This window comes from Paralichthys olivaceus, chromosome 2 (genome assembly GCF_024713975.1).
Source record: "Paralichthys olivaceus isolate ysfri-2021 chromosome 2, ASM2471397v2, whole genome shotgun sequence".
Taxonomy (NCBI): domain Eukaryota; kingdom Metazoa; phylum Chordata; class Actinopteri; order Pleuronectiformes; family Paralichthyidae; genus Paralichthys; species Paralichthys olivaceus.
This window is the reverse complement of record NC_091094.1, coordinates 24,821,243-24,842,489: the sequence shown is the minus strand read 5'-3', so window position 1 is coordinate 24,842,489 and position 21,247 is coordinate 24,821,243. Positions and strand designations below refer to the sequence as shown.

Below are 21,247 nucleotides of genomic sequence, written 5' to 3'. Positions count from 1 at the left end.
TCAAGAACAGCAGTCACGACTTACATATCGTTTTATTTCAGTGACAATTCATGGCAGCAAAGATGTCTTCTAAATTTTTGTACAAATGTGATGGCACTACAAAGTCCAGTCAAGCTTGATGTCACTGTGAAAATAAGAATCTTAACATCCGTAGATGCTATTTTCAGATCACTACAAACATCTGTCTAAACATGCATATCAAGCAGTTGAAAAGGCCCCATACAGGGAGACGCTCAGCAAGTCATTACTACTCAAAAATAGCACGAAGAAATATCTGTACTGTCTTCATCTGGAACATATAGTAACATAGAGACAGTAAAAGACAGGATATATTAAGTGGCACTGTGATGCACAAAATATAATATCCAGTAGAGGTTTTGCAACATCAAACTCAGAAAACTGAAGGCTTATCACGGTGTAAAGGCACAAATCTACAAAAAAATAAAGACAATAAAATCCTCACATTCCTCCAGGCAGTGCAGCAACTGCTGATACACATTTACACTCAGTTTTATAATATTATTGCCCTAATACAATCACTTGCCATCTAACATTTTAAAAGCTGACTATGGGTGTACAGATGTTTCATCAGCTAATGATACTGTGGGTTCTTCAGTATCTGTTGTATCCATTTTAGATGAAAGTTTTTTCTACAGAGCCGAGCTGGGTGTTGATTCAAGCTCCACACTGTCCTTAGCTTATCTTTCTATGTTGAACCAGGTCATGTTGACTTTTATTTTTGCAGCCTCTGCATTGTATTAACTGTGACTCCATTTTTGATGTGAACCCGTATTTTGAGCATGAAAAACGATTCTTATAAGTAAGTTATATTTTGTTGATTAATTATGACCACAAAATAATATAATCTGTCCAAACAAAAGTCTCATCTGTGCTCAAAAGATGTCTGTTATTTTCTGTCACTCTTGCTCCTTATTTCCTGCTCTGCGTCCCATCAAACTTTGGGACGCTCACAATGTGTTTACCTTGATCCCTGCACACGTGTCAAACACAGAATATTCATTGATCAACAGATCCTGATCCAGTGTAATCTATAAGTAGATTTGTACTATAATGATAATGAATATTTTCTTTTTGCAATTAATTTTTCTCTTTGATCTCCTCATAAACTCTCAATCATTTTGGAAAGCTTCTGCCCCCTGTCTGTATGTGCATGAGAAACATTTCACGAGCAACCAGACTGGCATCAAAACAACCAGAAGTGACTTATTCCGTTTTTAGACTAAATTGTTGCGTGACGATGAAAGTCTGTTCAGACAGATGAAAATTAGTATTTATTTACCCCCGCCAGCTGCTATGCCATCTGTTAGTGAGCGCTAAACTAGAAGAGTCTTTCCAATAAAAATGGTCAAGTTTGGATCCCAAACATTTAAAGGGAAAAATTAGGCAGTATTCTGGGTTATAGATATATGGTTATAGTGTACAAATGTTTTATTCCAAAATTGAATCTGAACAGTTACTATGTAATGACCGACAGCTAAATTTAGTAGTTGTAATAATAATAATAACTTTATTTATATTGCACTTATCTAAACAAGGTTACAAAGTGTAATACTGTCTGTGTGTATTTGTTCAGCTCAGCCTCCTATAGCCTCTGGTTAATCTCCTTTTCCCTCTCATCTCTGTGCAGTAGTAAAGTGTCAGGCTTTGTGCAAACTGGGGGAAGCAGACATTTTGACATGAAATTAACACTAATGACACTAACGAACCATCATTAGTGTCATTAGTAACACCCGTGTGTCATGTGATTAGTAACACCCGCGTGTCATGTGATTAGTAACACCCGTGTGTCATGTGATTAGTAACACCCGTGTGTCATGTGATTAGTTAACATTAAAGGGATAGTTATCTGAAAAATGAAAATTTACTCATTAATTACTCACCACCATGCCAATGCAGGGATGGGTGCAGTGTTAGAGTTCACAAAACACTTTAGGAGTTTCAGGGGTAAATAGCGTTGCAGCAGAATTCTAAAGAATTCAAGTAAATGGTGACCACTTGTGTTAAAAAAAGCCTCCACTTCACCCACCCCTCCATCGACATAGTGTTGAGTAGATAATGAGGGAATTTTCACCTTTGGGTGAACTATCCCTTTAACACCTGGGTTAACCCTCTTATTCATTTAAAAATGGCTGCTGTTAAAACGAGCAAAAAGTCAGTGGTTCTAATTGTGCACCTGAACTGTAGGAAACATAATCATACGGCAAGGAATCAATTTCATTTGGCCCAAATAAATTATTCACAGCATGATCATTTGTGTAATGGAATTTATGGGCATTTTTCTGTGCTCAAAATATCCCATGCCATCAGTAGGCATAACAGAATGCCCTTACTTTCATCCTGTGGCCTTTCTTCCTCACCTTCCTTGTTGAAGGAAGTCAAATGGGCTTCTGGTACTGTATATACGGAACAGTACGCTCAGCATGTACAGAAAAAACATTTCTGTGTCAAACTCCAGCCCCAGATGAGCTGTGTGTCAGAATGAGTCTGAAGCTCAGAGCCAAGAAGCCAGTCCCCAACAGGTCACCAAGAGCTGTAAGGTATGGGATGGAGAAATTGTCTGGATCTAGTCCCCTCTGCCACAGCCAGCGCACCATCAGCCTGGCCACGTAAAGCAAAATCACCACCTGCATAATGACAGTCGATTCAGATTTCAAATTGGAATATCTCAGATTATCTGAATTAAAGACAAAAGTCAAATTAGTCTTTATGACAAAACAGCTTCGTATCAGGTTATTTGACCTGAAGCAGAGCAGCAGACAGGTAACACATGATGAAGGTGAAGGTCATGGCAGTATGGCCGCCCCGCAGGAGGTGGATGGTGTACAGGAAGAAGAGGTGACCTGGGACGAGGAGGAGGACCAGGACTCTGGCTGATTGAGAGTTGACATCTGGGTAAACACAATTCAAATAATTGTATTCAAATAATCCAATTTTCATTGGAAAGAGAGAGAGACTAGAAATATATCCCAACATAACTATTTAGCTTTATTCTAGCCTATTTATCATCTTTTAAGCTGCCACATTGTCTTCAATAAATGTCTGCCTCTGATTTTCAGAATCACAAAGGCTGTTGAACTCAAGTGTCACAAACAGAAAGGATCCAGACAAAAGCACAATTTATAACAAAGAGTTATATTTCTGGACAAGCCTCTGAACCAGGTATCTGTGTCTTCATCTGACCTGAGGAGCAGAAGGTATCACAGGGTCCAGGACAGTCCTCACCCTTTTTTAACGGAAGGGATCCAGGAACACCCCAGTAGTGGAGGTAGGTGGACATCCTGCTGGCCTGGATGGCCACCAGATTTCCCCCTACACCTGCATGGACATGAGAATGTATCTATGGAAGTGTTGCCAGAGATCTGTAATGGCTGACAGTTCTGTTGTCCAACTGCTGCCATTGTTCTCTGTTCCTCTGAGAGCCTCTTGGCTGAGCAGTAAGAGGAAAAATAATTCACCAGCCCAAACAGTCATTTTACTTGAAATCTACTCAGCAGTTATTCCTAACTCACAGGCTCCTGTGGGATGCATTTCTCTGAATGTCTGGAAAAGGCAATCAAGCTGTTGTGCTATATTCATTGTAGCATATTGCTCCTCCCTTCAGGCTGATTTCATTTTGGCTTGCAGAGGATTAGAGCACATGGGTCATTGGAGCAAAACAGGGGGAGTGTTTCTGGTCAACATGGCAGGAGGGGAGAGAGCTGAATAGAAATGCAAATGCACTTCCTGTACTGGGATGGCAAAGGAGTCTTTGGGAGCGCCGCGGCTGGCAGGGATGCTGCGGAAACGGGAGCGGATGAATGCATAGTTGGCATTCTGATCAGGCTTGTGGTTCATGTAAAGACCATTGTTATGGCTCTCTACTTAGTATGTGTGGGCAACAGACTTCAGTCTGTGAAGATATGGCCCCATGTGCCTCTCTGAGGATCCTGACAGAGAGGAGACTTTCCCTCCTTGTGATTAACACTTCAGACCCGGAGCTTATAAACTGAGCCTTTAGCTTAGCCTTTAGCACTGTGACTTATTCACTATCACTGTGTGGAGACCCCAGGATTTATAAATAATGGGATTAGCTAATGGGCGCCTGCACGCTTTAGCAATTTCCACATGACATCAGTTGCCATTAGGGTTTTTCTTACAATAATGAAAGTACTTTTGAGGCTTAATTATCATTCTTTATATTAAGACTACTTAAACACGATAACCCCAAATCCCAGCTCAGCTAAACCCCTGTAGGAAAATATGTCAGTGTAAATTTTTTTTCCAAGAAAGGAGAGGTTACTAGTTGTTTCAGCTTAAATGAAAGGGGCAGTATTCACAACTACATATATTTAAGTCAAAAGTAACCACCATTATTATCACACTTAATTTATATCTATGGCCCTGTGAAATGAGGATTCTGTCTGTCAAAATGTCCACTGAGCACTGAATCATACATTCCTGCAAAGATTTTGTACAATTTGACATTGTGAGTAATTTGTGGCTCCTCTAATCCTTGTCGACCTTAAAATCCCTCCAGTCCTCAGTGTTGAGGGACGTCTCTAAACTCTTATTTCTGATGAGAATCTATGAGATAAACAACATGATGTGTAAATACTCCACTGTGCTGATCAGAAGCAGATGTTGCCTGAGATGGAGCTTTAGACTAAAAAGACATTTAATTTCTCTAAAATATTTCCTTGTTTCCTCTCTCCTTGCATCCTAACACCTCCTTGGCATCTCTCCTTGCGTGTTCAGTAGGAACCAATCAGATGCAAAGAAAAGTTACAAGTGGAGGAAAAGTTGGATGAAATGTATTTAACAGAGATATACCCACACAGTTTTGTCAAATCCCTGCTATAATAGCTGTAGTTTCAGACTAATATAATAATTATTATAATTGAATTGACTTAAGTGATCTCATGCATTGCTCTCTAGCGCCATCTGCATGTTGATGTTCTAACTTCTCCTGGGAAATGCCTAACAAGCATTTACTTGATGTATTGGTCCAAAATGAATGCTGAATAAATGACATAATAACACTTTTAATGTGATACAGTGCAAATAGTAACCATAAAGTAACCTAACAAGCAACTTACAAGTAAAAAATCCTCATCATATACAAAAATATCTAATTTTAGAAGAACTACCAGAGGGGTGCTGCACAATCCCACTCTGCAACTGCATTTTCTTCCTAGCATTATATGAATGATATGGATTACCACAATCTGTTAGAGTCCCCATCATATATGTTGTTGAGAACTGACAATGTCATCACTGATATTATTTTAAGGGATAGAAACAATTCAATTTCACTGTACTTGTGCATTTATGTGCTTTTTAACTATTGTTCCTATTGTATTATGATTATTGCACAATTTTCTATTACTGTGGGATGCCTATCAACATCTGGCAAAGTGACGGCCTATGAAAATTAGCTTATGCAGCAAACTCTGGTGCGTTAACGTTTGTATTAATATTTTTTTTATTTGTGTTAAGTATTTTAATATATATAGTCCCTTTTCAAATGAAGAATAAATGAATACATTTAGATTTGTAGTATACTATATTGATACTTATTGTTCATCATCTACTCACCATTGATGACTGGTGTGAACACTGCCATGCCCTCAAAGTTGGGATTACTCACTGTGTTATCCAGAATCAGACCACCAATACTGAAGAGACGACAACACAGCACCTGAGTCTCACTGAGTCTCAGTGGGTCACTTGGTCTAAAGCTGCAGCTGTCAGCCTGTCACCTCACCTGCTGATAATCATGGCCAACATGACTGGCGTCCAGCCGGACTTTAGGACCTCTCTGACTGGAGGAGAGCGGCAGGCCATGATGACCCAGGCTGGGATGAGGAGCAACCAGAAGATACACACCACAGGAGACAAGTACCACATGTCTGCAGGACGACACAGAATAAACCAGTACAGATGAGTTTAATGCAAACAGGGATTAAGAAAGAAAGAAAGAAAGAAAAGGTGACCATGATATGAATGAGTGTTTACTGCTGCTGTCTCTTTTGCATAAATCAAATGTGGACGATGCTGCCATCTTCTGGCTGAGATGCATCACCACTGCACCACCAATACTGCTGAGGCACACTTATATAAATTTTGATCATCTTTTGCTCCTAATATCTTTCAAAAACTATTTTTTGTCAGTGTATGGTTCAAGTTAGGCTTCATCCACAAATGCTTCCCTGATAAGTGTGACCTCTGACCTCTGTAACAGAAGAGGAGGCTGCTGACCCCAGCGAGCACAGACAGCGTGATGACATCTCCAAGGCTGGCCGCGATGGGCGTGGCCACGTTATCAGGATTAATGCCCATTTTCCTGGAGCCAATGATCACTGCCACCACCACCAGACCTGACAAAGCACCAGACAAAGACTTGACATAGAAGATGTAAAAACAACACACCAGGCTCAGAAACTTTACTGCCCGCCAGTTGCATTATGGGTATCCAATCTACCACTCGGCCACTCGTTTCTCTGCAGCACTTTGTGTGTATGTCTGACCTAGAGACAGTGCAGCAATAAAAGCAGTGGTGACGCTGCTGGCACACAGGACAGCAGCCTCGATAAGATCCACTCTCCCCCTGGTCAGACCCCCAAGAGCCAACGCTGCAACCGCTGCCAAGAAGCCCACAACTGTGGCCTGGACCTTGGGAGGGAGGACACAGCATAGATGATCAATTTATAATATTTATTTACTGAATTTATTTATCAATCTATAGAGCTCTCAGATATCCATGAACCTTGGGGGATGGATGGGACATGGGCCAAGAACATTTTGGCTCAGATCTGCACAAATGGAAGAATTCAGGAATTTTATTTTCCAATGTCTTTAACATTGTGAGATAGGATTTTTATTTGACCTTTTGTTTTTACAGTGTCATTCTTACCTACATGTTATCTGTATATCTTTCTGTCTTAAAACAAGTTAGGGACAATGATGTACATGTTTTTATGAGGAAAATAGATAAGAAAACAAAGACCCAACCAGTCAAATACAGGTTTCAGAGGAGGGGATCATCATCCATCAGACCAATATTATATCTGTTCCTCTGCTGAATAAAGTAAGATACAACTAAGCAGAAACAGTGTGTTAACACAGAGAACCTAAATTCAAGAGAAGGAGGAGACTATATCATCTAATCTTACCTGTAGACCATCACAGTGTTTATCCTCTATTCAAAACTGAATAGAGGATAAACTTTTATTTCATATTAATAACATAATCATATCTGAATCAGATAATTGGTGTACACACATAATCTATCTGTAAATATATACAAGAGCATGTCACAAATATATTGAGATATGTGTGTACTAAGAGGATTTTCAAAATCAACAGATCTGTGTGGTTGAAATTAAGAATCTGTAGGGAAAAATGTTTTTTTATTCATTCAGGTTGTGATGTTTGTAAAATAGTTTTAGACTGTGTTCAATTTGTTTGGTATTTGTTAGTGGATTAAATACATACACTATTTGTGACTAGCCAAAAATGACACAAAACCATCGTAAAACCATTTGCTGAAGTTCTCTGATATGGCTGCAAAGCTCCTTGACTGAAATTGTACTACACACTAAGCAAAGTGATGCAGTGTGTTATCATAATTGTAAGTATGGATGAGTGAGTCACCTGAATGAGAGACAGATTACAAATCACCATCCTCCACTGCTGCTGGGCCTCCTCCATCTGCCCTGTGTTCGCCTGTGGGCATTTCCATAGACTGGTTTAGGTAGTCATATGTCTCAGTCACATGGTATTGGTTTTAAACATCACTTTTTGTTTGATTTGAAAGTCTCGTCTCAATGTTTGTATTGAAGATGTCAGAATTACCATGATAAAAACTTTGATTTGTCTGTGCAACAAAACCAAATGAAAGAATAATTGTTTCCATCTCGTTCTGAGGGCATATGTGTTGTGTGTGTTCCCACTCACTGCTGTTGACAGTCTGGATGCCAATGTCATCTCTAGATTCCCCTTCAGCCCCACTAGAGCTGGCACCAAGATAAATACCTCTGAGATCTCCTTGAACACCTCCCAGTGCTGAAACACACCACAGCGCTCTGTTAGTGCATGTTCTGCTCCCACTGAGCACAAAACAAATACATTACAGTGAAAATATTGTTTTTAAATACATTTTTAAATAGATATGTAACTTAATTTACTGCTGCAACACACCTCAATGAACCTTTGAAACATTTGCCAACATCGAATGAGGACTTGAAAACCTTCTTTCTGCATTATTCACTTCTTGGTCAAAAGCTGGTGCCTACATTACCCACAAGGCCACTGTACCACTGACAGTTGCAGTTAGCAGCTGATGTAGTGGGTGAGTCACAGATGTAAGATAACTTCTCATGTGTCTCACCTCCCCTCTGAGAATGTTTAACTGTGACCAGTTGGACACGAGAGTGCTGCTGGATTTGATAACTGTTTCCATGAAACCTGATGCTTCAGCTAGCGGCTGACTGACTGCTGCATCATTCTGTCACGTTGAGCTGTTGTTGACATATTTACAAGACGTTAACCAGGGAGAGAGCTGTCTGGTGGCTCTGCTCTGTTTGCCTCCTGGTGTCCTGCATGTTTTTGTGTAAATATTCAGTATTCGCTCAAACAGACAGTTTTGAGCCACAGGTTTCTGTAGGAGTCACCCCCCTGTTCTTTAAAGGTAGTAACTGTCTGTTTTACCAAGAACCCCTCAATAGATTTAATTAGATTCATAGTCAATTATAGTGTAAATTGCCTTTTTTTCCTTTGCATTCAGCACTGAAATGATTTATTTTCTCAACTCCTTTTTTTTTTGTATGCATCATCCCTAGATGACTTACATAAACATCACATTCACTCATCTGTCTGACTCCCTCGGCCCTCCCGCTACTTGGCATGTAAAAAATGAACCCATGGAAAACAGTGACGATCATGAAAGAGCATGAAACAAGACCCAGCTTTAACTTTCATATTCATAATAGGTGTTCACAAACAAATACACCTGTATGTTTCTAAACAAACATGATGCAATGATAAGAGTGAGACAAGACTGCAAATAGGAAAATCCTCTGCAGACGAAATCGTCTCTCTGCATCATGTGTAGTTCAATTACATAAACATCCCATTACCTCATATGTCTGACTCTCTCGGGCCTCTCGCTACTCGCCATGTCAAAAATTAACCCATGGTGATCATGAAAAAGCATGAGCAACATAACCAAGCTTCAGCTTTCACATTCACAGTATTTGTTGAGAGACATATAACCTGTCTGGTATCTAGTCTCAACAACAAGACTATTTTTTCCATACTTGCACTGTGTCCATGAGTATCCCGGCCACCGCCATACGGCACCAGGATCTGGGCTGCGATCATCCACGAGCTCTCTGGCAGGAAGCCGTGAGGTGAGCAGGTCAGTTTGCATGTGAAGCCCCTCAGCTTCCTCCCCTGGAAGCACAGCTCCAGACTCTGTTAACCCATTCCTGCCTGAACAGTCCTGCTGGAGACGTCACCAAATCTTTGTGTGGAAGGCATCAAGCTCCTCCAGAGGGATCTAATGGTCTGTTTCCACAGAGGGGTGAGAGAGAGTATCCCCTGTGTTTCCAAGTTGTCACCCCAGGCTCTTTAAAAGTCACCTTGACTGAAATCAGTTCTTCATAAAGTTGTTTGGCAAAAAGCTGTGATGACTCAACAAGCTTGTTAGTTCTTCTCTCCTGCAGGGCAACAACGCAAAGTACAGTGCAAATGGTGGACTAGTCAGAGGAAGCAGCTTTCATACGTTTGAATGATAACACACACACACACGCACACCCTGACACTCATGCACACACACAGGTCCACTTGACAGCAGGTCTGTGAGGCATCCTCTGCCACTCTGTTACTGACAGACCACACACACACTCACATACACTTACACACACATACAAACACACACACACACACACATACACACACAAACACTTTCTCCTCTCATGCTTCACTCTTCAGCAGACGTGCTGCAGAGGTGGAGCGCTGGAAGCTGGGTCTGTCTCTGGGCCTGAAGAAGGTCCAGGTCCTGTGGGACAGGGACATCCAGAAGGCCAGAAGCTTCTTCTCAGCCCTCCTGTGCTGCCACTCCTTCTCCTCCTTCTCCCTCTCTTTCTCCTCGCTGCTGTGCAGATGGCCTGCGTGAGCTTCACCACCGTGGAGCCCTTTCCTCATTTTGATAAGGGGAAGGCTGGGAATGCGAGCTGGGAGTTGGGACACTGATAGACGGTGGAACGAAGTATGGAGCCTGTGGTTGTCGCTGCCAGGGGCTTCCCTCAGTGATGGAGACACGACTATGTTTGTCTGTGTCTGAGAGAGAGAGGGAGAGAGAGGAGGAGGATGCTGCAGACGTCTGTGTTCCAGCAAGGCGACCAGACTGTATCAGGAGTCCGCTTCTTCAGTTGTCCTCTTCCTCCTCCTGGTTTTTAGACTCTGAGGATGCTGCAGCTGCGTGCTCCCCCTCTTTGATAACAGCTCCTCCTTCCCCTGCTCCTTGATGTCTTCACTGTGAGTGGCTGACGCACTGTGAGCAGCAGCAGGTGCTGTACCTGTCACCGGCACGTGGTGCTGCTGCTGACTGTAAAGGACACAGTTTGTCCTACTCCACTGGCTGTCACGACCTGGACCTCTTCAGAGCTCATTATGTAACTCATCTCTCTGTTCCGTTATTCTCATATAGTTTGCTATTCCATTAAAACATTATGTAAATATTTGCATGGTACAGTATATAACGTACAGCCTCCACATACACTCAAACTGTTGCTTTTAAGAGGATGATAAATAAAAGTCACGTTTTGACACTTTGTTCTTGTTTTTGCCTCTTTGCCCTTTTGTTTCAATTATATAATGCAAATACATGCAAATAGATGGAAGGAACACACACACACACACACGCACACACACACACACACAGAGTGACTCAGCTGAAAAGTGTCCTTGAGACATGGCTCAGAATAGCTGCTCCGCTGCCTGCAGCTCCCCCCTCTGACTGCAGCCTGTAATTTGGATTATGAAGCAACAGCTGCCATAAACAGTGGGGCTGTAACTGAGTGTTTATGGGGTTTGCACCCACTCTAATTTAATGGCTTAGTGGAATATGAGTTTTTCTTTCTTCATCTTGGGGATCCCCTTGTCTCAGAGTTCAGGAAACTGACAGCAGTGAAATGAGATGACAAGATCAAAAGTCTGCAGACAGAATCTGAACTCAGATTGTGTTTTAACTTGTGTATTCTCTGGCCCAGAGAATACAAAAGTGATGCAGAGCTTCCTGAACCTGTCCTTTCCTTTCACATACAGTTATGTCTGTATTGGCCTCTGTAGCTACAGCTTCTGTCATCACGTCTCAATGTCAATGAAGATTCACTGCAGCTCTGCGGTGATGATTCAGATGTACTGAGAAAAAAAAGGGATTTGTCTTTTGATTCAAGCTCCTTGCTTTCTGTGCATCATTTTCCGTCAGATTTAATGGAGCCCAAATATATTTAAATTAAGTCACTTTTCAGGCAGTAATCAACTGCTATCTGATTTAGCAAGTTAGCTGGAACTACTGTCTATTTGCTGCTATGAATAAACAATCACAATGCAGAGAAATGTATTCTATCCATCTAAACTGAAAGAATTGTTTACAAATCTTAAAACATGTTTGAATCAAGGTCTGTGTTAGTATATTTTGTATAACTTTTAGCAAACCTAGGAACCATAAATATATATATTTTTTTCTTGTACACTTTATATATATTTAGCTCAACAAGGCTACAAATAGGCTTTTGCAGTGTAAAGGTTTGATTCCATGTTGTGCACATGCACATTAGTGTTCAGGAGAGTGGTTTGTTGGCAAAGCCACTTTTTAGGCCACAGGCGATATCTTTGGTTTCAATACCACAAGTGGCCACAGGGACAAAGGCGTGGAAAAGGTTGAAGGGTTGTAAGGCTGAGTGGCTGCAGCATAACCAGCTGTCTTAATATAAATCTCAAGAGGTCTAATGTCAGTTACTGTAACTTATTGCCAAGATCTAATCATTTGCTCCCATGGGGCAAGGTCACTTTACAGACTGATTAGGTCACTGTGACCTGCAAACTCACTGTACCATAGTTAAGTTTAGAGAGACATGGAGAGAACTTTAGAGGCACAGAGACAAAAGGACAGATATTGTTATATTGTCAGAATTCAGTAGTCTGCCTTTCCAAGTGAAATAATGATCTTAATATAATCCACTTGCCTGAGTCCTGATTAGACTTTAAGGAAGTAATTTAACATGAACATCAGTAACCGAATGTACTGAGATTGATGCAATACAATGGTTCAGTCAAACATGTCCATGCTTTGCCTTCGCATGTGAATTTTGGTGCAGATACTTCTGACTTCTCCCAGTGTAGTTTAAACTGGTGTTGGAGTCTGATTCAACAGCAGCCTGCGTGTCACTGACCTGTGCCTGGTCCAGCAGCATGCCGGCCATCACCATGCCCAGCCCGGCCAGCAGGTATGACGGCAGCACCTGGAGGCAGATCACTCTGGACGACTCTCTGGAGGAAATGTGGAGCTTCTCCTCCTCCATGTTGTCAGGACAGCAGCAGCTGCTGAGTCAGGTCAAACTCGCTGCCAACGCTGCCAGACTGCTGCCAACCACAGGAGTCACATATTGTTTGACTTTCAATCTGACAACCTATCCCGAAGAACTTCTGCTTGGTACAGCATGGCTGTTATCTCTGTTATGCAGTTGATGACTGGTCAGAGCAAGGATGTCAAACTGTCCTGCAGTTATTTAAACTACTGTCAGATGTTTTCTCTTCTTACTGAACATTTTCTATTGGTTTAAGTCTCCACTGTGTGTGTGTGTGTGTGTGTGTGTGTGTGTGTTTTATTTTGTTACCTCTTTAGGACTTTTTCCAGTATAAACACTGACCTTTTCAGGACCAGTACACCTCATGGGAACCAAAGTCTGGTCAAATGAGGCAGAAAGTAATTTATGAGGTCCTGGTTATGGTTAACAGTAAGAGATGAGTTGTGGTTAAGTACGTAACACTGTTTCTTCCACAGCATTAAAAACTAGCAAGTTGAATATAAACCCAGTTGCCATGCAGCTAAAACAAATGCAGTCCAATATAATGGACTTATTGTTTGTGATGAAACTGTTTTAGAGGCGTTAAAACAGCCTTATGTTTATTATGGAGGCTGCAACTTGTGGTGCAACTATAGCATTACAGGTGTTTCCATTATTTTGTCTACCCTGTTCATTTCAGCGAGGGTAGGCTAAATACCAGAAACTCTTCATCTGATTTCATGTGTTGCGTTCATGGAGCAAAGGAGTTATGAGGTCAGTATCAGCAGTGGGTTGGTGGAACATCCACAGGTGCAGGTGGTGGCTGTGGAGACTCAGGTGCTGCATGGTTCAACCATCACTTCCTCACCCCTTCATTTGCCTCCTCCTTTTCTCCCTCCTCTCCTCCAGCACCTGACCATCCACCTCCACCTTCACTTCCTTCTCCTCCACTATGACTTGTGGAGAAGTTATGAATGCATATCAATCAGAATATCATTTGGTGGCTTTGGGCTGACTGTCCTTGTTGTGTTTCAGCATCCAGGTTCAATACATGCGCGGTGGAGCATGGCCGCAGAATCAGAAGTCATCAGTGAGTAGGAGGATTCGTCTGTTTGGAGAAAACGAGTTGAATATGGTAAGTAAAGCAGTTGTATTTTTGGAGCCAGCATTCAATTAAATTCTCCAAATCAAAGCACCAAATCACAACATACATTATCTCAGGGCACTTTACTTTGGTTTTCAGTCAAGTGTAGAACAGGACTAACAGCAGCAAAATAAAAGTCATTAAATGAAAAAAAAAAATCTATATACATTTTGTACCACTGGCCTGATTTAATAATTAATTCAAACAGCTTTACACATTAATTAATGGGCTCAAGTACATTTAAGTCTAACATGTTTGAGTATAAATATTATGATGTACTTTAAAATGTGTTTCCTGAAGTTGTCAGGTTTTAAAAAATGGAGAGGTTTAGAAGAGGGTTAAGACTTGGCTGTCAAGATTTATGGAGAAGAGGACAAGATAGTTGCTCCTGGAACAGCCCCATGTCAGAAACCTTGGCACGGAAATAACATTTAATGACCCGACTGTTAAGGAAAAGATGTTACTGTGAAGTATGAAAATGAGAAGGATGAAAATAAGAGGGAAAGTGACTGGGAAGTGATAAAGGAAGTGAGGATGGGGACAACAGAGTCTGTCTGCAGTCTGTCTCCTGGTATAAAGTCTGCAGAAAGTCTGGTGGAGCCGATCTGTGAACACAGCAGGAGATCCTCCACAGGATTCACTGTCAGCGAGTCGAGGGGTTGATGACGTTTTTAACATCAACAACAATCTCCTGCTGCATTGTGCATGTGTGAAGGGAAACCTCCAGAGAAAGTCCAGACCCAAATTTCCAGACATCCTCTGGAGTCTGAGTCTGGATGTCTGAATATGATTTTAGAGGAAAACTTTGCAGTTATTCCCTTGATTGTCCACATGAAACAACTTACCAGTGCACATGAAGTTGAACCTTTAGCCAAGAAACTGTTATGACTGATTTTATGTTCATGGACATTTTAGATCATGAACACTAATTGGTTTTTCCTTATGTTTTGGATTTCTGTTTGGTTGTTCCATTCTGAGTCCTGTTTCCTGTTTTATTTTGAAATGATGTTCTATGTGTGTCTCCAGCTTGATTTCCTGTCTTTGTCCTGTGTCCCTGTCCCTGTGATGGTCTGCACCTGTTCCCAATGTGTTTCACCTGTGTTCACCCTGCCTCCTTGTGTATATAAGCCTCTGTGCTTCCCTTTCTCACTTTATTTTGGCATCTTGTTCATGTGGTTCCTTGTTTATTGTTGTGTTTTCCAGCTGTTTCTTGTTTCTTGTGTTCCTCTGTGTTTATTTTATTATTTGAGCTTTCTTTTATTTGGAACATGATTTGTTTTTGTACCTCTTGTTAATTTATATTAATACGTGTTGGTATTAAAGGACACTTTCTGTTATTTACCTTCACCTGGCTCCTGCTTTTAGGTCCTCCTGCTTTCCTCATTCCTGACAGAAATTCAACTGAAGCACTTTCTGAAGAATGAAATCCAGCACAGTATTGTCCAGAGTGTGGCTGTGAGTCCATAAGATGTCTTACAATATCTTAAATAATCACATGTTTTATTAAAAGGCCCTAAAAATTACTGATTTTGTTCTAAATATAAATTGGCTGCAGTTAAAGACTTTTAACCAGGTATAGTGAGAATCTCCAGTATGAACACCATGTCTCTATTTTCATCCCCTCTGTGCATTTAGCTCATGCAGTGTCTGCATCATTAAACAGCCTGAGTGTTTGGGAGATGCTGGCTTGGCAATAATGATGACTCGAGGTAGTAAAGGGCCTGGAAGCATTTACAAAGCTGCATGTACAAGTTGTTTCAAACTTGGGAAAATGTGCAACAAGATGCTGGAGCCTGTCTGCAGACTGCAATCTGCTCCACTCATTCCACCATGAGCAGGGTTGTTACCATGGATTCTACAATGAGAAATGCAGAGCACAAGCTGATGAAGGCACTGAAGCCTTGAGCTGGGTTTGCCTGAGTGTTTCTGGAAATGATTAATTAATGGGCAGCAAAGTTTTGCCTATTTGAGTCAAACTGCCTGTTTAGACCCTGGATTTCCTCATCATATTGTAACCCTTCCTTTCTTTTGATTTATCATCAGTCAATACATTTTCTCTGCCAGTGCGATGGCTCTTGGGTCAGATTTCAAGTTTGGTGTTTAATGTTATTAACATCAACTCTTGGATTTATTTTATTTTTATTCATACACGTCCTGATACAGTGTGCTGCACTGTCATCTGTTGTTGTGCATTTCAATTGAGCAACTGCATATTCATGAAAACCTACAAAAGATTAGGAATTGTGGCTGAAATGCTAACATCTGATCAAACCACAAAAACAAACCTGAATTGCTGTGACTTGTTGTTGTGTCAGAAACACTTAAAGCCCCAGAACATTTGAATGGATTTCAGTCGAGCCATGATCCATGCAGTAGTTCAGGCACTAAACATCATCAGTGTACAGGAACACCTGCTCCAGTCGATGCAGCTGAATGTTACTCACCTCTGTGATGCTCAGAGGCTGAATTTGAAGTGGTCCTATGTCCAGTGGAAACAGGAGAAAAAGCACCTTTCTCATTGTGCTGTATTATCCTCCTTCAGATCTTAACAAAAACAAGTTGTATGGTGTACATTACCATTCGCCACTTGCACCACTGGTGTCCGGAGCACGTCTCAGCCATGCTTGATGCCAGACACAAAGGACAAGATCAAGTGTTGTCCGTGGTCACTTTTTTCATCTATTTCACTGATAATATTTTTCCCATTTTGATGTTAAGTTTTATTATCACCAAGATTCCATCCTTTCCATACGTCCTCAATGCAAAAGGATAAAAAAGCTACTGAACCACAAATGCACACAAAGTGTGTAAATGAAACATCTTTGCATGTAATTTGGCATCAGCCCCTGCTACCAGTATAGAATGCTGTGGATAATAAATGACAGGTGTTACTGACTCTGTTGTCTTTGCCAACAGCTGTTTTGCAGTTAAATTCTGTATTTTAAAATGACACAACTTCTGACATGAGTAGGAGATGAGCCATGATTCAAGCAATCTGTGACAATTCTACAACTAACAACCAAATGCTTGTGTTTACGCCTGCATGTGTAGTGTACGTGAGCGCTCATGTGATGTGTGCATTTTTAGGAGTGTTAGTAAAGAGCATCTTGTCTCTGTATCACTTTTAATCCCTGTCCATTATAACACACCTGAAAATACATTTCACATGAGTGCTCACTCAGGCTTGAATTTGTTGTTGACTTAGAATAATGATGGTCGTCTGAGGCCAAATACAATCTATACATTTTATCACAAACTGTAACAGACAACAATTATTCAAGATATTAAAATGTAGAAAATGTTTTATTGAAAAGTACTAAAATGCAGTAAATGTAATACACAGTATTGTCACAAAGTATTAAATCCATTAAATATATTTAAAAAGTATTAGTAAAACACGAAATGTATTAAAAGTAGTAAATCTCATATTTATTATAAATCAATATAAAAGCACACCAATAAAGAAATAGAGGAATGTGTGGAGGGAGTATGGGGGGGGAAAGGGTGGGAAGAAGCATCAGCTCAGGAGGGCTGAGAAGAAGCTGCTGCCCTTCCAGATGTCTTTGTCCCACAGGACCTGGACCTGCTTCAGGCCCCGAGAGAGACCCAGCTTCCAGCGCTGCACCTCGGCAGCACCTGTATGAAGAGTGAGCACAGGGGAGAAAGAAAGCAAAACAATTTAGTCCTCCACTTTTGAACGGAAGCAGCTTCTGAGTCCTAAAAAGAATTTTCTTATTCTTTTCATCAGTTTCCTCCTCCTGCCAGAGGAGGCTTTGGCTGCAGCGGGGACATCTACAGCCTCGTGACAGAACCAGGAGATGTCATTACTGCTGTCGTTGAAAAGACACGACCAGCAGATGTGTGGGGAGACGACTTCCACTTCAGAACAACATGAGTCTGCATCACTGGTGTTAATGTTTGTGAATAATGAACAGGGGGCACTAGTGGAGTCTTGGGCCTCGTCAGAGCACCATGAGTCTGTGTGACTGGTGTTAACGTCTCTGAATGAGGACCTGGGGGCACTAGCGGAGTCTTGAGCCTCATCAGAGCACCATGAGTCTGTGTGACTGGTGTTAACGTCTCTGAATGAGGACCTGGGGGCACTAGCGGAGTCTTGAGCCTCATCAGAGCACCATGAGTCTGCATCACTGGTGTTAACGACTCTGAATGAGGACCTGGGGGCACTAGCGGAGTCTTGAGCCTCATCAGAGCACCATGAGTCTGTGTCCATGGAGCCAGAGAGTTCTGTCTCAAAGTAGCCGCAGTCTGATGCTGCACAGGCGACCCTGTCCTCAGTTGGGTTGACCCTCATGGCAGTTTTGGAGGTGGTCAGACTGGAGGAGGTAAAACAATCAATTAGTAAATCAGTCACTGTCAATTAATTAAAGCCATCAGTCTATGTAACCTGAGGTCTTTTTTAGTTCCAGTGTAAAACGACATGTAGTCACTTACTAGTCTCCGCTGTTGACGTCCTGTCTCAGGTGGCTCATGGAAATGAAGGGCTGCTGCAGAGCTTGACGAGGAGAGATCCTCTCATCCCCATCAAGATGCAGCAAAGCTCCTAAGAGTGACACAAAGGCCCTCCGGTCTTCCATCTCAATGGCGTCCGATTTTGGATTAATCTGGATTTCAAAACAGGTTTCAGGTCAGATGATCCAGCTCCCAAATGACAGATAAAAAGCTGGTTCAGGTCCGTCTTTACTTGTACAACACATCGGAGAGTACTCACATGAATCAGATCATATAGAGAGGTCAGCCCATTGATAAAGCAGTCGGGTTTCTCTGGGCCCATGTAGTTTGCCACAGTAAATTCTTCTGCCGTCTGAAGGAACAAAAGGACAGAAAGATGAGAACAGGCCAGTGTGATTTCAAAATAAAATACAATTCTTAAACAAAGAGGAACATGGCTGCTCTACCATCAGTCTCCATGATGAAGTAGCTCCAGCCTCCTCTTCAATGAAGAACTGCTGGCTGTACTTGCCAGCACGGAGCAGGTGGTCCTCTGGCTGGCCCAGCACTGCAACCATGCTGTTCATCTGCAGACAGAATACACATGATGAGAATCACATCCACCAACATTCTCTATGAATATGAAAAATAAATACAAATCCACTGGGTTACATGATATATACCATCTGATATTTGCAGTACACGTGGAAGAGGTTTTGAGCCAGGTAAAGGAACGCCAGCACACACCCGACCCCCCACACATCGATGGCCTCTGTAAATGGAAGGCCAAGTGCGATTTCTGGAGCCCTGAGAAGAAAAGACATGAGCCAAATATGACAAATCTGTTGGAACATTTTCAGAGCAGAGAAAATAATGTGGCTAAACAAGATATTGTGCAGGATGAACTCACCTATACCCATACGGCTGGACCTCCATGCCCAGCTCCACCTGGGACACCATCATAGCGCAGCCAAAGTCGATCAGCTTCAGCCTTAGCGGCTGGTCCTGCATGTTGACGAACATGATATTGTCCGGTTTGATGTCCGTGTGCAGGACACCAAAACGTTTCAGAGCATCCAAGGCCACCAAGAGCTGCAGGGACAAAAAGAAGATGACACATTTAGATTTGTTTCTGTTGTCGGGTGTCAGGTTTAGGTTTTAGGACTCTATTGAACTAAAGAGTATTTGTTTCATGATGCATTGATCGCAGCTACATACCTGCTTGCCAACTGGGCGGATCTCATGAAGAGTGAGGGGTTTCCCCTCTCGCTGCTCTAGCAGGTCATAGAGATTCATGTCCATCATCTCGAACACCAAGCATGTCTGTTCCATGTGTTGGAATTGTTCATGGAACTTGATCAGGTTGTTGTGATCTGAATCCAGCTTACTGATGACTTTCAATATGGCCACCTGGAGAGAAAAGAGGAGGCATGATGAGAAGACCAGCAGTTTGTGATCAGCTACATTTTCTGATGGAGCAAACAACACCTGAGCACAGGAATATAAACAAAGAGTTCAGTCATCGACCTCATGGTTAATGTCCTCGTTCTCTGTGTCCTTCTTTGGGATTTTCACAGCAACCACCTCTTTCGTCCTGAGGTTCTGGGACTTGAAAATTTGGCCAAAGCTTCCTTCCCCTATGAAGTCCAGGACTTTATAGGAGGACGAGCTGCTGTGAAGCACCCAGCTGGCCTGAACATCAGGTGCTGTCAGTGCAGCTGTGGAGAGAGATGGAGGAGACAGTATATGTGACGTGGGACAGATTCATTCAGTCAACGTTAAACATATTATCACAAATATTTCCTGATGACTTCAGTTATTTATGTTTTCAGTTCAGTTTTTACAGATCAGACAAGAGGATTTTGATGGTGCAGATAAAACAGCAAAAACATCTTTGGCCTCAAGTAACACACAATGACTTGTTCCTTCTTGTTGTGTCTTACTGTGCCTTAAAGGGACAGTTCATCCAAACATGAACATTCACTCTGTATCTACTCAGCACTATGTTGATGGAGGGGTGGGTGAAGTGTTTGAGTCCACAAAACACTTTTGGACTTTCAGTGGTAAACAGCATTGCAGCCAAATCCAATCCAATTGAAGTAAATGGTGATCACTTCTAACACATAAAAAACACAACATGTCTCCATGCTGCTCCTGTGGTGTCATCCAAGTGTGTGTCAGCCCCGACATTCAAAACTGAAAAGACTTATTTCCACCAGGATTTGATCCTAAATGTCCTCTGGTATCCTCGTCTTCACACACACACACACACACACACACACACACACACACACACACCCAAGGGTTCACACGGGGTGCACATTAGCATTGCTACTTCTGCTAGCACTGCTACTTCTGCTAGCACTGCTACTTCTGCTAGCACTGCTACTTCTGCTAGCACTGCTAGTTCTGCTAGCATCGCTACTTCTGCTAGCATCGCTACTTCTGCTAGCACTGCTACTTCCAGAAGTTGACATTTAGGCTAACAACATGGTGTAAGTGACGTTGTTTCCAGTGAAACACCACAGGAGCAGCATGGAGACATGTAGTGTTTGTCTCTCTTGTTATTAACATTTGAAGAAGTGGTCACCAGAACTTCAGTTATAGTGGATGTAGCTTCAGCACTGTTTACCCCTGAGTCTCCTCAAGTTGTTTGTGGACTCAAACACTTCACCCACCCTCCATCAACATAGTGCTGAGTAAATAAACAGAGAATTCAGTTATTTTTCAGTGAACTGTCCCTTTTACACACATTTCCATCCATTCAGCTTCATCTTCATTTCCTCAGAGTCTTACCTGAGGCAGCAGAGGGATCTCCTGAACTTGTCCACGAGGACATTGTTGAAGGTCAACTCTTTCCACTTCAGTAATCAGCTGAGAAGAAGGAGAATCAGTCTCAAAGCCTGAGTCTGCTGATGTGATCCTGCTTGTGTGGATCTCTCTGAGTGCAAATGGTGATTTGAGCTCTGTACATCAAAGGTCAACTTTGAAAACCTAACAGCAGGATGATGTGACACGTTCAAATCAAAACTTAGCAACATTTGAAATGCATCAAAGTGTTCCAACAGTGTGTGTGTGTGTG

General features: G+C 41.9%; 2 protein-coding genes across 8 annotated transcripts; both read right to left on the bottom strand.

The window, feature by feature from the left end:
• Window positions 1–13: 13 nt before the first annotated feature.
• On the bottom strand, window positions 14–12,621 carry LOC109629240 (solute carrier family 41 member 1-like). Of its 6 annotated transcripts, none has more exons than XM_069513083.1 (10): window positions 12,459–12,619; window positions 7,957–8,064; window positions 7,654–7,725; window positions 6,528–6,672; window positions 6,231–6,377; window positions 5,765–5,909; window positions 5,596–5,675; window positions 3,244–3,336; window positions 2,761–2,909; window positions 14–2,645 (listed from the first exon to the last, which is right to left on the bottom strand). In XM_069513083.1, the coding sequence occupies exons 1-10, from the start codon at window positions 12,585–12,587 to the stop codon at window positions 2,466–2,468; spliced, it is 1,248 nt and encodes a 415-aa protein (XP_069369184.1). In that variant the 5' UTR covers window positions 12,588–12,619; the 3' UTR covers window positions 14–2,465. The 6 variants fall into 6 exon arrangements, with proteins under 6 accessions (XP_069369184.1, XP_069369178.1, XP_069369199.1 ...); XM_069513077.1 differs by having other exon boundaries at window positions 3,202–3,336; window positions 12,459–12,613; XM_069513098.1 differs by lacking the exon at window positions 5,596–5,675 and having other exon boundaries at window positions 12,459–12,621.
• A 4,379-nt stretch (window positions 12,622–17,000) lies between these two features.
• On the bottom strand, window positions 17,001–21,247 carry LOC138405330 (homeodomain-interacting protein kinase 3-like). 2 transcript variants are annotated; one of them, XM_069513068.1, is made up of 9 exons: window positions 20,962–21,247; window positions 19,693–19,883; window positions 19,384–19,575; window positions 19,076–19,257; window positions 18,849–18,972; window positions 18,633–18,752; window positions 18,446–18,538; window positions 18,169–18,338; window positions 17,001–18,050 (listed from the first exon to the last, which is right to left on the bottom strand). In XM_069513068.1, exons 1-9 carry the CDS (start codon window positions 21,002–21,004, stop codon window positions 17,396–17,398), a joined length of 1,770 nt encoding a protein of 589 aa, XP_069369169.1. In that variant the 5' UTR covers window positions 21,005–21,247; the 3' UTR covers window positions 17,001–17,395. The 2 variants fall into 2 exon arrangements, with proteins under 2 accessions (XP_069369169.1, XP_069369173.1); XM_069513072.1 differs by lacking the exon at window positions 20,962–21,247 and adding an exon at window positions 20,109–20,558.

Coding starts and splice junctions, on each gene's coding strand:
- LOC138405330 (XM_069513068.1), bottom strand. CDS start 21,004: ATGTCCTCGTGGACAAGTTCAGGAGATCCCTCTGCTGCCTCAG. Junction 18,973..19,075: donor GTCCAGCCGTATGGGTATAG/GTGAGTTCATCC, acceptor TTTTCTTCTCAG/GGCTCCAGAAATCGCACTTG. Junction 18,539..18,632: donor CTTCATCATGGAGACTGATG/GTAGAGCAGCCA, acceptor TTGTTCCTTCAG/ACGGCAGAAGAATTTACTGT.
- LOC109629240 (XM_069513077.1), bottom strand. CDS start 12,587: ATGGAGGAGGAGAAGCTCCACATTTCCTCCAGAGAGTCGTCCAGAGTG. Junction 3,337..5,595: donor GTTCACACCAGTCATCAATG/GTGAGTAGATGA, acceptor ATGTCCATGCAG/GTGTAGGGGGAAATCTGGTG. Junction 2,910..3,201: donor TGATACCTTCTGCTCCTCAG/GTCAGATGAAGA, acceptor GTGTTTACCCAG/ATGTCAACTCTCAATCAGCC.